Raw genomic sequence first — 14,729 nt, forward strand, 5'->3', positions numbered from 1 at the left:
AAAGGTCAGTTCTAAAGGGATCATCATTTAGACCCTGGTAGTTTTTGTGAAATAATTTTGTTTGTGTTTAAAGTAAAATAATGAAAGCAGCCAAAATAAAACTAGGATGTTAGGAAAAGCTGTTATTTCCAGCACTTTGGAATACTTAAAAATGTTATTTTCACAAGGGGGCTAATAATTTTATCCCTGGGCCCTTTACCAAGCGCTGATTATTTCTACCGGTGTTTCACTGACTTATCCTCATATCTACAGTTATAGTAAAACAACACAATCAAATTCAATAGAAAGGATTCTTAATATTACAATATTCAGGACAGTTTCTATTGAAAAATCGAATGTTTACAAATTCATAGCTTTCAGTCATGTGACTGCGCTGAAGCCTTTAGGGCAAAAAGAGTTTAGAACAGCAGCTGTTACCATTGACCACTATGTGGAGCTGCAGCACTGAGCATTTAATCTGAATTTATCTATTTATACTGTAGAGTCTCTTGTGCTTCAGCCCCTCCACAGGTGGAGGTTGGTGCTCACAGAAAGGACCAGCAGGTGTTTCAATGGATCTACCATGTAGGTAAACCCAAGGAAGAAACTGGAACTCACAACCCACTTCATGCAGTTTAATCAGGTGCAGAGGACCAACATTTCAACGCACATTGCATCTTCATCAGTCAAAAACTAGGAATTTAGACAAGTTTTCTCAGCCAATTAAAACAAAACAAAACAAAAAAAAATTAATGATAGACCTTGTAACTAATTGTAATTAACTGCTTATTGATAATATGAGAAAAACTGCATTACTGATAAGACTTCAAGATGGTAACAACATGCTTCTGAACGGCATTAAATTCTCTTATTGCTTTTGAAACACAAGTGGAGACTGAATTCCAGTTTATCTAGGATGGCGTTAATCTGTGAAATATGAACTTTTTCCATAAAATTACTTTAAAAATTAAGAGCACAAAATTTTTACGTACTCCAACTAAGTTACAAATTTACTTTAGATGGTCATGTGATGGCATCAGAGTGCGATTATTCAGCAAATGTTAAACTGCATTTCCGACCCTGTGATTAAATAAAAAATCTTAATGGCACAAATTTAAACTGCATATTTAAGCCAAGTTGGACCCTTATCCAGCACCCAGGACACTATCTAAATCACTAAAACCAGAAAAATCTAAGCCAGATATTAGCTTCAGTGATAATGTCAGCTGTCTGTCAGTGTTCTGGTGCTGTAATGTTAAACATAATTTCACCAAATTAACACTTATTTGATAGCAGGATTAAGAAACGACAGTGCTATTGTAACTTTGACACTAATTTCATCCTCTGGGTTGGTGGGTTTTCTTTCTGAGGACATCCTGTAGAATTAAAACCAAGGCCCTTCTCATTAGTCAGTGCATCCAGTTAAACAACTGTCTTAACTAAACCGGCTAAAACACATAAGATGACAGCCGAGATGACCAACCTCTCTGTAGCGTACAGCGGTAGGAAGGCTTGCTTTCACTCCACGGGGCGGCTCCATGACTGATATCATGTAAAAGCTTTTAAAGGTAATTTTGCTGCCTCTATCGCCGGCTTTCACTGCCTATAGGACACTTAAAATTTAAAAACGTGAAGAGCTGATAACTGAACTCTCCTAGAGGAAGTCATGTTCAGACTGTATTTTTTGAGGATTCTCTGTTTCTGCTCCCTCATTAGTCTGAAATAAACAGAAAATACTCTTAAATTTTAACAGTTTAATACCAATCTCACTATGGGTTTGAAGCTCTACATACAAAGGAAACCTGTAACATTGAGATTATCTTTTAAAGATACATTAGATTTGATAAACAGTCATTCAAGAAAACAAAATGTAGAAAAGTCAAAGGTTTCTTCAGAATGGTTATCAAAGACTTTGAAACACTTTTTAAACACGTTCTGCTCTTTAATAAACGAGAGCAAAGTCCCATGTTTGTCACTGACCCAAAGACCGCAGCTTTTTACAGTCCAGCCTCCGATAAATCCATGAACAGTTTGATTTTTATTTGCCTGTAATCTTCGGTCTTTCACAGAGTCTGCTTCAGTCTGTTTTATTTGCAATATTTATCTCCCCCCCCCTGGTCCAAATCCTCCTCTGATTGTGGCCATGACACTTGCAGCTGCAGAATCAGAGCTGGAAGAGTGAAGTGGTGGTCTGCTGAACCTTGCCGAGGTTTATCAGAGACGTGGGTCAGCAGGGGGAAATCTGCTGCTTATGGATCCATCGCTTCTTCAGCTTCTCTGCTTTGGCTTTTTCTTTACAGGCTGCAGGAGTAGACGGACAAAATGAGGGCCATAGGACAAACGGCAGCTAGTACATTTCATCTTGCATGGAATGATTTTGTGCTGAAAAAAGTTCCACTTCCTCTGAGAACTGGCCAGGTAGATTTTCCCAGTCCTCTAGGTCCACTGGGACTTTATGCTAGCTAGATTCACCGGGACCACTGTCTGTTCGATCTTCATGTAAATTAGCGATGTGCTGCTGCTTCACATAAACCTCAGCTCAGTCTCTTCATCAAAGCTCTAAAGGCGACACTTCTTAACATGCAATTATTTTTATTTATACATTTAGTAACGGGCTTACTTTCCATCCTGACATTTTGGCTGATAATGTCTGTTTAAGGGAAATTATGGACAGAAATGTTTATAAGAAACGTCTTGGTTCATTCCTACTGTGTTGAATTAGGTTCCTTTAAAATACAAATGTGATTATTAGTATCAGAGGTTTTTAGAAATAATAACTCACCCCAGTCTTTCTTGACAAACTGCACAGCCGCACTTTTATTTCTCCCCTTCTTGTTCTGGAGGGAGAGCATCTCATTACCTGAAAATAGAGGGAACAAACCTTAGAAACATTAAAACACATGATTAATTCACTAAAGACACATTTAGTCAAGCTGAAAAAGATGAATGTCGCTGTCGTCTCAGCAGAAAACGTCCTGGCAGCGCGGACGCCTCGGTGGAGCAGACAGCCGTCTCTATAGCAACGCTCAAATTGAGACAGATCATCGTCTTTACAGACTTCTGCCACAGAGTGTAGCGTGCTAAAAACAGCTTTATCATAGTAAATAAGCAGAAGGAAAAGCTGGTTGAAGATGTGTTTCTACATTTCTTTTAAAAATCAGTCATATTTACTCACTAGAGTTCAGGTCAACCAAAACTAAAACTAATTTCAGTCAAATTTTACTCTATATTGGATAAGTCTGAAATTTAAACTAGCATCTGCTTCATCCTTGGCCTTAAAGATACAATCCTTTCCACTTTAAACAGAGCTCAAGTCCAGCTGGTGCCCAGAGTAAAGCTTTAAGTTTGTAATAACTTCCTGCCTAAATGTCGGATGTGACATTACACCCGGGCGTACGCCCAGCAGGTGCACTCCGCTCCTGGATTGGTGATCACCAGACGTCAAACAAAGCCAAAGCTTCATGAATGTTTTCATCGAGTGAAAGGAAAGCGTGGTGAAGAGCGGCTTCTCTCACTTGTAGTCCTGCAGCTTCCTGGTCCGTACAGTCTGGACTTGATGAAGTCTTCAGCTGCCTGCTGCTGGCAGGACACCAACTCTCGCTCCTTCACTGTTGTCACCGTGTAGTTTCCCTTCAGGCTGAAAAACACAAAAAACAACAGTTAATGAGGTAATGGTTTAAACCACATCATTATTTTAATGCCCAGGAAAATACTTCAGTCCTGTTAAATTTAGATCCAGCTGTGGTGTTCTGGTTTCTCTGTATTAAAGCGTATTATCACCACTCACCACATGTCTGGTTCTGATGAGGTTTCTGTCTGGTAAAGGATCTTTTTTTCCCTGCCACTGCAGCGTTGTTAAATGTTTAGGTCTGAGTTTAATGTAGATTAAAGCTGGGTCTTTATAATAACATGTAAGAGTACAGTGCAGACCTCTTAGTAAAGTGCAGCGATACCTTGGGTTATGAATTGACACCACACAAAAAAATCATCCACCCATCCATCCCAGTCCTAACAGTTCTAAAAAAGGTGAATGTTTACAAACCTTCTGGAATGTGGCGGGTTCTTGCTCTTCTTTTTCTTCATCCTGATCTCCTCCTCACCCTCTTCCTGCTGCTCCTCTTCATCTGGGTTGAGAGTAAATTAGCCATATTAAAACTAACTGTAAGGCTCTTATAGCTTCCTGTCAGCTCAACATATTAATATTAGAAAAATGAGCCTCTTTACCTTCATCCTCGCTCTCTTTCTGCTTCCTGCAAAATAAAACAGATTTAATTGAGCTGATAGAGGCAAACATGCTTAAAGTCAAAGAACCAGTGAAACTGAACAAACATGAACTTACTTTGAAGGGGCAGAGTCGATTTCCTCCAACACATCAGCAGGTAAAAGTTTCCTTTTCTGTCAGAAACAGCAGAGTAAGGACGATTAGCTGAAGGACGATTCCAACTAAATCCAGGATGCTGTTTTATTGTTTCACACAGATAAAAGGGCAAATAAAGAAAATATCAAAAGATGTGTGGGTGTGATGAATGCACCCACATTTCTGAGACATTGCCGCTGCGAAGCGAAGCTGTAATAACGCCGTAAACATTCATATTGTGCTACGGTGCTGCTCCTAACTGGTTCAGTTGATCCTGTCTAACTTCTGTACCACCTTCATGATTTCTTAAAGCTGACAACAGAGGGGATGAAATCGTCCCTGCCCCTTTTGCACATCTAGGACATTCACTGTGAAGGCAGAACATCACAGGGGCGTAAATATCATATCTTGAAACACCGGCAATGTGAATCAGCCAAACAGCTTTTATGAAAAATTCACACACAAGTCATAAAGGGTAAGGAACCAGTTTTTGATACTATTTGATGCCCTATGTTTGGACTCAACAAGAGACCCATGTCATTTCCTAAAGACATGGTGGACACCTGGCATTGATATGTGGTCATAAATAGGGTTTCCTGACATTATATGGACCTGTTTTCAAGTACACAAAGCCTGGTTTGTCAGTGATAAATGCGAAACTGAATTTGAAGAGTTTTGTTAATACGAAGCTTCAGATCAGGGCTGTCAATACTTTTTCCACTGAGGGACACACTGAAAATTGTAAGGATTGTGGGGCCACTTTTATATACCTCACCTCTGTGATACTGAAGCCAGAAAATCCAGACTAATATCGGTAAAGATGTGCTTAGTGATTGGATAAGTTTGAATGGCTAACAACTGTCTGACAATGCAAACAGCCAATCATTTGAAGGATTTTAAGAAGGCCTATCAGATGTCAGTTGAGACCTTGTTGGCCCTGGCTATCACTAGATGTCCAGATCAGAACTATGTATCAGAGAATTTAGTTTTGTCTTAATTTAAGTCCAAAAAAAGCACATCAATAAATTGTCCTGTCAAAATGTTTGTTAACAATTTTCACAGTAGCACTGCCAAACTATAATTTTTGTGTTTTTCTGTGTAACAGATAAGTAAAGTTTTGTGTGACCTATCTGGACAAGTCCCCGAGGTAACAAAACTATAAAGTCACTCAATAAGAAAACACAGATAAAATATACACTACAGTCAAGCACGAGCTTCATGATCTAATGTGGCCTATTTTTCATTTATATTATAGAATTTGCTATGCTATGCGATTAAAAATGGACCAAGGGCCATATTTGGCCCCAGGCCATGGTTTGGATACCCCTGCTTTAGATCCACAGCCCGGCTTGGTCTAGTGGCTTCTGCGGTACTGTTCAGATCCAAACATATTATTATAAATATATTCTATCAGCTGAGGATCTATACAGGCCACGGTGAATATCATTAGCATGTAGTTATCATAAAATAATTTTTCAGCTGAAATAACGTCGCTAACGGTTTACGAGTAACTGACTCCTGTCGCCAACTCCTGTTTTCTGTCACTCAGCAGCCACCAGAGACCTGCACTGCAGGTGTTGATATATATATATATATACTTTAATACAGAGAGATATGTTTGTAATTTTGTGCAATTGTACAGTTGCACTTCAGCATAACGACAACAAAGCTTTTATTCATAGCTTACACTTTTAAAATGTTATTTGCTAATTGGCTCTTCGTGGGAGGTACAGTTTTTTCTTTCTCACTAATGATCAGACTTTAATTGCCTTAATTTGGATCATGCATTGGCAATAAAAGTCAAGGTTAAGAGGTCTGTTTGGGTTGTTCACAGTTGTGACAAGCATTTTCTACATCTTTTGGGGCATTTGTAGTTATTTACCCATGAAAATCTTGTGCAGATTCATCTTCTTATAAGACTTAGATCTTACATCCATGCTCTTACCTTCTGTTCCTGGAACAGTTCCTGTCTTTTTCGTCTCTTCTCTTTTAGTAGCTCCTTTTCTCTGTAAAAACATAAATGTTTTTTTTTAATTCAAATCAGGTGCAAAGAATCCAATGTAGTTCAATGTGAAGACAGGCGTATGCAAACACTATAAACTGGCTGTTTATAGTATCTCTACTAAAGCTCTGTTTATTCAGTGATTAACACAATATTTCCCACAAGTTCTACAAAATAAAGCCCCTTTTTGTTATATAGCTAAAATACTTTTATTGTGAAACAGCCATACCAGGAAGTGAGGTGTTTTCAGTGGCTGCAAGAAAACTGAACACAAATGCCAGAAGGCACCTTTTGCAAGGATGTATGCACAGACATGAGTGAATCCCAGGGGTAGCAGGAGGTCAGATGGCTTAGAATTGCATTTCAATGTGTGACCTCTTTAATTTTGTAAAACCGCTTTTACAAAAGACTGAAGTTACCCCAAAGAGCTAGAAAAATAACGTGATATAACTGTAGGTCATATCTTCCAGCTCCAGTAACAACAAATACTGAAGAAAGCCAGTGTCCCAACGAATAAAACCAAGGTCTCTAGTTAACACGGTCACTCTTTAGACCATAACACCGGCTGGTCTCTTCATATAGAGGAGGGCGTTCTGTACCTTCTGGCTCTGTCCAGCGCCTGTCTCATGCTCTGTAAAGCTTCAGTCTTCGCATCTTCAAATGTCACCTCTTCGGGAGCTTCGTCATCACTGGACTGAAGAACTAGACTGAAATTTTCCGACTGCTCGTCGATATTTGCCATCTTTGACGACGAGGTCTCTTCCCCACGTTGTTTCTTCGCCATGTTGGCTTGGCTCGAGGCTGACGTCATCATCCTGCGCCACACTGTGACACCGTTATGTCTGCCCTCTAGCGACAGGGGAGGCTGAACATTTTTACTCAAAAATAGTGCTGGGAATATTTTTTATATAAAATGAGCAGACTCTAGAGAGGAACTGAGACCCAGACCAGGAGGGGCTAGAGTCTACATGGATTAAAGAGGACCAGGAGGGGCTAGAGTCTAAATAGATTAAAGAGGACCAGGAGGGACTAGAGTCTACATGGATTAAAGAGAACCAGGAGGGACTAGAGTCTACATGGATTAAAGAGGACCAGGAGGGGCTAGAGTCTACATGGATTAAAGAGAACCAGGAGGGACTAGAGTCTACATGGATTAAAGAGAACCAGGAGGGACTAGAGTCTAAATAGATTAAAGAGGACCAGGAGGGACTAGAGTCTAAATAGATTAAAGAGAACCAGGAGGGACTAGAGTCTAAATAGATTAAAGAGAACCAGGAGGGACTAGAGTCTACATGGATTAAAGAGAACCAGGAGGGACTAGAGTCTACATGGATTAAAGAGAACCAGGAGGGACTAGAGTCTACATGGATTAAAGAGGACCAGGAGGGGCTAGAGTCCACATAAGGACCAGAAGGAAGAGCAGGCCATAGTGAAGGAGGATAGATAAATTCATGCTGACTAACCTAGGGTGAACATATTTTGATTACCAAAAACCAGGACACTCGGCCCAGCAATGAGATACTCAAATGATACTCGAAGTTTACTCAAAGATGCCTGATAATTTCAATACATTTAAAGTATGCCTCCTCTGTGTGGATAGAAAATTGTTATATTACCAAATGCTATCTATAACCAAAGACAGATTCAGATAGGCTTCTCAGAGGTCACTCAACATCAGGGCCGTCACTAGGATTGAAAGAGGGGGGCTTAGCCCCGAGGGCTGCAGGTGATGCTTGGCATATAGCGTGCACCAAATTCTTTTCTCCACACCTTAAAATACTTCATTAATTATCAGTTGTAGAGCATTTATCAGGACATATAATCTGGCTCACTCTCCTCTCCTTAGAAGACTGTCCTGTCCTGAGCCTTGAGCAGGTCTTCCTTTTTCCTAACAGCCTGAGTGAGTTTATGAGTTGGTATTTAAAGGTCTATATGTGGAGTGAGTTCATGCAAAAGATGCTGAAAAACATACCCATTAATGCATTTAGTTTAAAAATGTGTTATATAATCTAAAAATGTACAGTTTCATAACTCCTCTTCCTTCTTTCAGTCTGTTCACGCTTTCCAAATAAAGCTAGTTTATTCTGCCTGTCACTGACATTTCTCTGTCTGAAGACAGCCTATACCAGTGGAACCCAACCTTATTCTACCAGAGGGCCTTATTGTCCATATGGTCTTAAAATACTTTAGAGAGAGCCACATCCCAACACAGAGGATGTAAGAAGATCCATAGATCAGCTGATCCATAGTGGAAATAAAATAAAACAGTGAATTGTTGGATTATTGTGTAGTTAAATAGGATGCAATAGGCCACATAAAAATGTCTATAGTGTTAGAGTAGAGGATGTTACTAATAATGAACATATATTCTTTTTTATTTATGCAAGTTCCACCTGGTCTAATGACGTGTTAAATCAACATTTAGTTTAGATCTGTAGCTTTATTAACATCAAAGAGATGTTTTCTATTTTTTCCTCTCACTATTGATGCTTTTAGCTAAAGGGGGAGGGGCCTCATAGTGGTCTTTGCCCTGGGCCTCAAAATAACTAAAACCAGCCCTGCCTCACACCTGCAGCTCTCCAGACACATCGTTCCACCCCACCTCATTCTGTAGCTTTAGTTTTCTGTTTCTGCACTTTTGACAGTTTTTATTATCAGCAGTACATTAAAGATCAAATAAAACACTCACGTTTGGACAAGTTTCACTAGTTATTACATTATCTCAACATGTGATCGGTGTGTGTGAGGGTCGCTGATGACTGACAATGCGTATCACAATGATCATTATAAAACACGAGTGTGGGAGAGCGTGGACAGGAAGAGACTGAAGAAACCTGTTAAAATGAGGGCAGAAGAAGCTTCAGTTTGAACACCAGACAGCACTACTGCATGAATGACCTTACTGAAGAGACGCAGCACCAGCTGACTTACTCTGCTCTCTCCTGCGCGCATTCCTCCACCTGACGATCATAATACACGGGCTAAATATTAATCTCTGCTCGACGTGTTTTATTATGCCTGTCAATTTAGTGGCCCAATGAAAAACAATGAAAACCAGGACATTTTCATCACTTTATAAAAAACAGACAGGACGGCCAGGACAGGACCTGAAAACAGGACATGTCCTGGGAAAACAGGATGTTTGGTCATCCTAGACTAACCTAGGTAAAGGGGAACTACAAAACGAACAGCTGATACTTTCTAAAGGCTCTCATGTCGCTAAAAATCAAAATCCAACAGGAAATGATCACGAAGACTCAGAAACATCTAGAAAATCAGAACCAAAAGAAAAGATTAAACTTATTTATAACTATCAGCGAGATAAAAGGCGATAGGTACATGCGGTAAAGTTATTTTTCAGTCGACTTTTTACTTCTACTTCTTACATTTTCAAGCAGTTATCTGTACTTTCTACTCCTTACATTTAAAAACAGTCTTGTTACTCCTATTTCATTTCAGCTTGGTTTCATTCCAGCTTGTCATCGTTCAAAAAAACACAAAAAAAAAACCCCAAAAAACTACCCAGATAAATTGCGCCATCTGGGTAGAGTGAATTTGATTGTGGTTGGATGAGAGGTATAAACAAAATACCATTCTGACACCCTATTGGTTTGTACGCAATCCATCGCACCTGCGCACGACGTGAATCACGTCACACTCCAACAAGGAAATAGCAGACGTGTGTAGCCTAGTACAAAGATGTCCGTGGCAGAGACTCAAGAGAACTGGAGCGAAATGTCCCAACCAAGCACCAGTGAGGAAGCTGGTAGTACACATATATGGTTCTTGAATGAATTTGCATTGTACTAAAATGTGTTCATTTTCAATGGGCATAAATGCGGCTGAAATAAGTGCATCCCAAATTTTTCATGACTGTTCAAATGAGAAGAGCTCACACAGGTGAGAGGCCATACCTTTGGAAGATCTGGAGCAGAAGCTTCTCTGACTCCTCTACTCTTCCACAGCACATGCAGACATGTAGCTGTATGTGTGCAGAAGCATTGGAGATGATTTTGGGTTTACATTTCTCCAGTTCAAACATGCAGTTCCTCTTCCTAGAGCCATTAAGATGTTTCATTGCTTTTATGACTCCGCCATGGTGATCGTAAAGGTCAGAGGCCTTATGTTTCTGAGTCGTCCGTCTTTCGGAGCCATTCTTGTGAACAGAATCGCATGAATTTTAATCAAAGTTTTCATCAGTTGACCTAAAACTGTCTGTGTACAGTCCCCTCCAAAAGTATTGGAACGGTGGGCCCAATTCCTTTATTTCTGCTGTGGACTAAAAACATTTGGGTTTGACACAAAAATATGAGACAATAGATCAGTATTTCAGCTTTTATTTCCAGGTATTTACACCTGGATCTGATGAACAACTTAGGAGATAGCATTATTTGTAACGCAGCACCAAATTTTTAGGTGAGCAACAGTATTGGAACAGATAGACTTTAAGCAGATTAAAGTGAATTAGACTTACTATTTAGTTGTAAATCCTTTTCTTGCAGTAACTGCATCAATCCTGTGACCCACTGACACCACCTAACTTTTGCATTCTTCTTCTGTGATCCTTTTCCAGGATTTCACTGCAGCCTCTTTCAGATGTTGTTTGTCTTGGGGTGTTACTCCCTTCAGTCTCCTCTTTAGCAGATAAAATGCTCTGTAGGGTTTAAGTCTGGAGATTAACTTGGCCAGTCTTAAACTTTCCACTTCTTGCCCCTGATGAACTCCTTTGTTGTTTTGCCAGTGTGTTTTGGGTCATTATCTTGCTGCATGATGAAGGATCTCCTAATCAGTTTGGTTGCATCTCTTTAAATTGGCAGACAAAATGTTTTTGTAGACTTCTGAGTTCATTTCTGCTGCTATCATGTGTTACATCATCAATGAAGATAAACTCATTGAGTGCCATTGACGTATATATACGTAATTTAAAAAACAACACTTGAGTGCCATTGACATATATATATGTCAAAGTGTTTTTTTGGCGGCTGGCACAAGGGGGCGCTCTCACGCTCCCTGTGAGTAATTTTGGGGCTTCTGGGATACGTAGTCGGAACACTACAGTTGGAAGTGACAGTAGATCAAACATCATAGGTGGAGACCCTGGGGTCAAAGAGCAGAGCGATTGTTACAGAGGTAATCTAAGCTAAAAGTTCTAACTTAGACGCTGGAAGAAACTTGAAACTTTTGCCTGAGAAATCGCTTACTCACTGAAACCGACACTGAACTTAACGACAGCGAAACCAGGGATCAGTGCTTTTATTGATCTGCCTCAGCCAGCAAAGAGGCTAAAGAATGCCGTAAGGTCTCCCCCGTGAGTGGGAGAAATAAGGCAGCCTCTCACCAGCTGGATGCATACAGCGACAAGCAGGAGAGGACGTGGGCGTATAGGGGGGTCCTGTGGAGGCCGTCCAGTCCCAGAGTGTGAATGACATGACAGTGACTGGAAGCATTGTTATTTATTTTACAATAAAATAACATTTGTAATACAATTTTCAGATGTCTTTTATGTCACTGAAGGCAAAATTATAACATTCAAATCACTGTTCTGCTCGACAGACTCTCTTTCACTAAAAAAGGCATTTTTCTCAACTTTCTAGAAAAAAAGTGTCTTTTTGGTGAAACTAGCCTCTATTCAACTTACGATAAATCAAGAACGGAACAAGCTACAAACAAATGTTTTTTACCATGATGAAATAGAGAGTTTCTTCTTTCATTTGAGCTATTTGGTGTTTTCAGAGTCATTGTACAAAATATTCTGTGGGTCTTGAAAGATGACTCAAAATGGCCAAAAACACTGGCACAAGCCACTTTCCGTTTTATAAAAGGGCTGACACTCAATGAGTTAATGAGCCTGTCCCAGAAGAAGCCATGCAAGCCCAAGCCATGACATTACCTGTGTTTTACAGATGAGCTTGTATGTTTGGGGTCATGAGCAGATCCTTTATTTCTACACACTTTAGCCTTTAAATCACTTTGGTAAAGGTTCATCTTTGTCTCATAAGTCCATAAAACTTTGTCACAGAATTGTTGAAGCTCATGTCTGTACTTTTTGGCAAATTTCAGCCTGGCCTTCCTGTTCCTCTTGCTAATAAGTGGTTAGCATCTTCTGGTGTAGCCTCTGTACTTTTGTTCATGTAGTCTTCTGTGAACAGTAGATGGTGATTCCTTCACTCCTGTCCTCCTGAGGTTGTCACTGATGTCTCTAACAGTAGATGGTGATTCCTTCACCCCTGTCCTCCTGAGGTTGTCGCTGATGTCTCTAACAGTAGATGGTGATTCCTTCACCCCTGTCCTCCTGAGGTTGTCACTGATGTCTCTAACAGTAGATAGTACGGTGGCCGAGAAGGGTCACAACACATGCAAACGCCACAATCCTTGCATAATTAGAAAACACATGCAAACTCAGAAAACGGAAATGTTTCTAGGGGACCATAATCAGTGACGGACCCACATCCTGTTTAAATCGGCCAAAACAAAGACATAATATACGTAGACACCTCATTGGCCAGAGGTATTCCTGGGCAAGATGCCTCACTCATGTGCTGCGTGGCGCTGCACAGAAGAGACAAGATCGCGTGGAATAACATTTCATGGGTAAATGAAACAGTTTTTTTTTTCATATTTGGCTAGAATAACTACACGTTCAGAAGCATTTTCCCTAACATTGTTGTTTAGTGGATTAATATCCGCAGTTAAGCTAACTTTATGAAGGGGACATATTATGCAAAAATCATTTTTTCAGGCTTTTTTAACACAATTATGTGCCCCTGGCCTGTCCACAATCCCCTCAAGTACCAGAAAAATCCATTCCCTCTCTCTTTCTCCACCTTTCAGAAAATGTGTGCTGAAACAAGTCTTTACATCTAGTGACCTCACCAGGGGCCTAAACACCCGCCCCCAGGTTTGGTTGGCCCTCCCCCACTTGGAGGAAAGTTCGGCCCTCCTCTACTGATCCGCTCAGCGACCAGCTAGAATGCTGGATAGCTCAGTGGGTTACCCTGCTGACTACAGTCTAGGAGATTGATGGTTCAAATCCCAGTCTAAACTTTGGGGATAAAAAAGTGTCAGTGATATCACAAGTGCTGCATCCATTTCCTGAGAGGGGTGTGGTCAGGGGTGGAGTCAGACAACTAATTACCATTTAAAGCCACAGAAACACCTTGTTCTGAGAAGGGCTGAAACAGAGGGGTTTTTAGACATGCAAAAATCCAATACTGGAGTTTTTTTTTAGCAATAAACTTCACAAGCATGTTTTAGAGACCTCTGAGAGCTATATAAACTTGTCTTAAAAGGGGAAAATATGTCACCTTTAACAACATTTTGCCTAATGGTTATTTTGTTTCTAGGAGAGAAGGATGACTCGATTGCTGTCGGTTAAAAGATTTGATGCAAAAATGTATCATAGAGAAGGAAGAAAGTATCCAAATTAACAATGTCACTGTTGTACACGTCTAGCTAACTTTATTTCACTTTAAAGATTTCCAAAAGATGTTAACCGACGGAGGCTGTGTAGAGCCAACTTTGTTGTTAAGCGGATTAATATCCGCGGTTAAGTGAAATTGGTTTTATATTCGACATTTGCTAGTTTTTTGCGTTTCTAACTGTAATAACGTGATGAAAAATGTACCAATTTCTTCCAGGTTGATATTATTTTGTACAGACAAGAAAGGCTGACATTTCACAGGTCTGACTAACTCACCAACATCAGCAGGTCTGATGAAAGTTTGAAGAAACTATGCCGAATATGCCTCTGAGTACCGTACGGCAGCCAGGATGCCAAGGGACCATCATGAAAGTGCAATCGCTGTAAATTATTTTTTAAATAACTCATTGAAATTAAAAGCTATCAACACCAAACTACTTCTCATCTGTTTATAAGCTTAATATGATACTTTCACAGCCACTAGTTAAAAAAAATTAACCCTTTAAATTTTTTGAGACAGAATAAGTAGTCAGTGAGCATAATTTTTTGATATTTCTCACTTTATTTTTTAATATCTCGCTGGAATTTCAAGTAATCAATGCCAAACTACTTCTCATCTGTTTATAATCTTATTATGCAACTTTCACAGCCACTAGTGTATTAAAAAAAACTTTTAAAATTTCTTAGACAGGATAAGTAGTCAGTGAGCATCATTTTTTTATATTTCTCACTTTAGTTTTTTAATAGCTCACTGGAATTTCAAGATATCAACACCAAACTACTTCTCATCTGTTTATGAGCTCATTATTAAACTTTCACAGCACTTGTATTTCAAAGAAAACCTTTAGAAATGTCTTGGACAGAATAAGTAGTCAGTGAGCATCATTTATTCATATTTCTCACTTTATTATCTCACTTATATATATATATATATATATATATATATTAAATAGACACTTGTTTGCTGAAAT

General features: G+C 39.6%; 1 protein-coding gene across 1 annotated transcript; it reads right to left on the reverse strand.

Moving 5' to 3' along the window:
• Positions 1 to 1,718: 1,718 nt before the first annotated feature.
• Positions 1,719 to 7,133, reverse strand: nol7 (nucleolar protein 7). Its single transcript, XM_041802505.1, has 8 exons — positions 6,938 to 7,133; positions 6,282 to 6,342; positions 4,319 to 4,374; positions 4,204 to 4,229; positions 4,022 to 4,103; positions 3,495 to 3,616; positions 2,762 to 2,839; positions 1,719 to 2,280 (listed from the first exon to the last, which is right to left on the reverse strand). The coding sequence occupies exons 1-8, from the start codon at positions 7,120 to 7,122 to the stop codon at positions 2,207 to 2,209; spliced, it is 684 nt and encodes a 227-aa protein (XP_041658439.1). The 5' UTR covers positions 7,123 to 7,133; the 3' UTR covers positions 1,719 to 2,206.
• Positions 7,134 to 14,729: the final 7,596 nt, after the last annotated feature.

This window comes from Cheilinus undulatus, linkage group 13, assembly GCF_018320785.1.
Source record: "Cheilinus undulatus linkage group 13, ASM1832078v1, whole genome shotgun sequence".
In the NCBI taxonomy this organism is placed as follows: Eukaryota; Metazoa; Chordata; class Actinopteri; order Labriformes; family Labridae; genus Cheilinus; species Cheilinus undulatus.

Coding starts and splice junctions, on each gene's coding strand:
- nol7 (XM_041802505.1), bottom strand. CDS start 7,122: ATGGCGAAGAAACAACGTGGGGAAGAGACCTCGTCGTCAAAGATGGCA. Junction 6,343..6,937: donor GCGCTGGACAGAGCCAGAAG/GTACAGAACGCC, acceptor ATGTTTTTACAG/AGAAAAGGAGCTACTAAAAG. Junction 3,617..4,021: donor AACCCGCCACATTCCAGAAG/GTTTGTAAACAT, acceptor TGTGTTTTTCAG/CCTGAAGGGAAACTACACGG.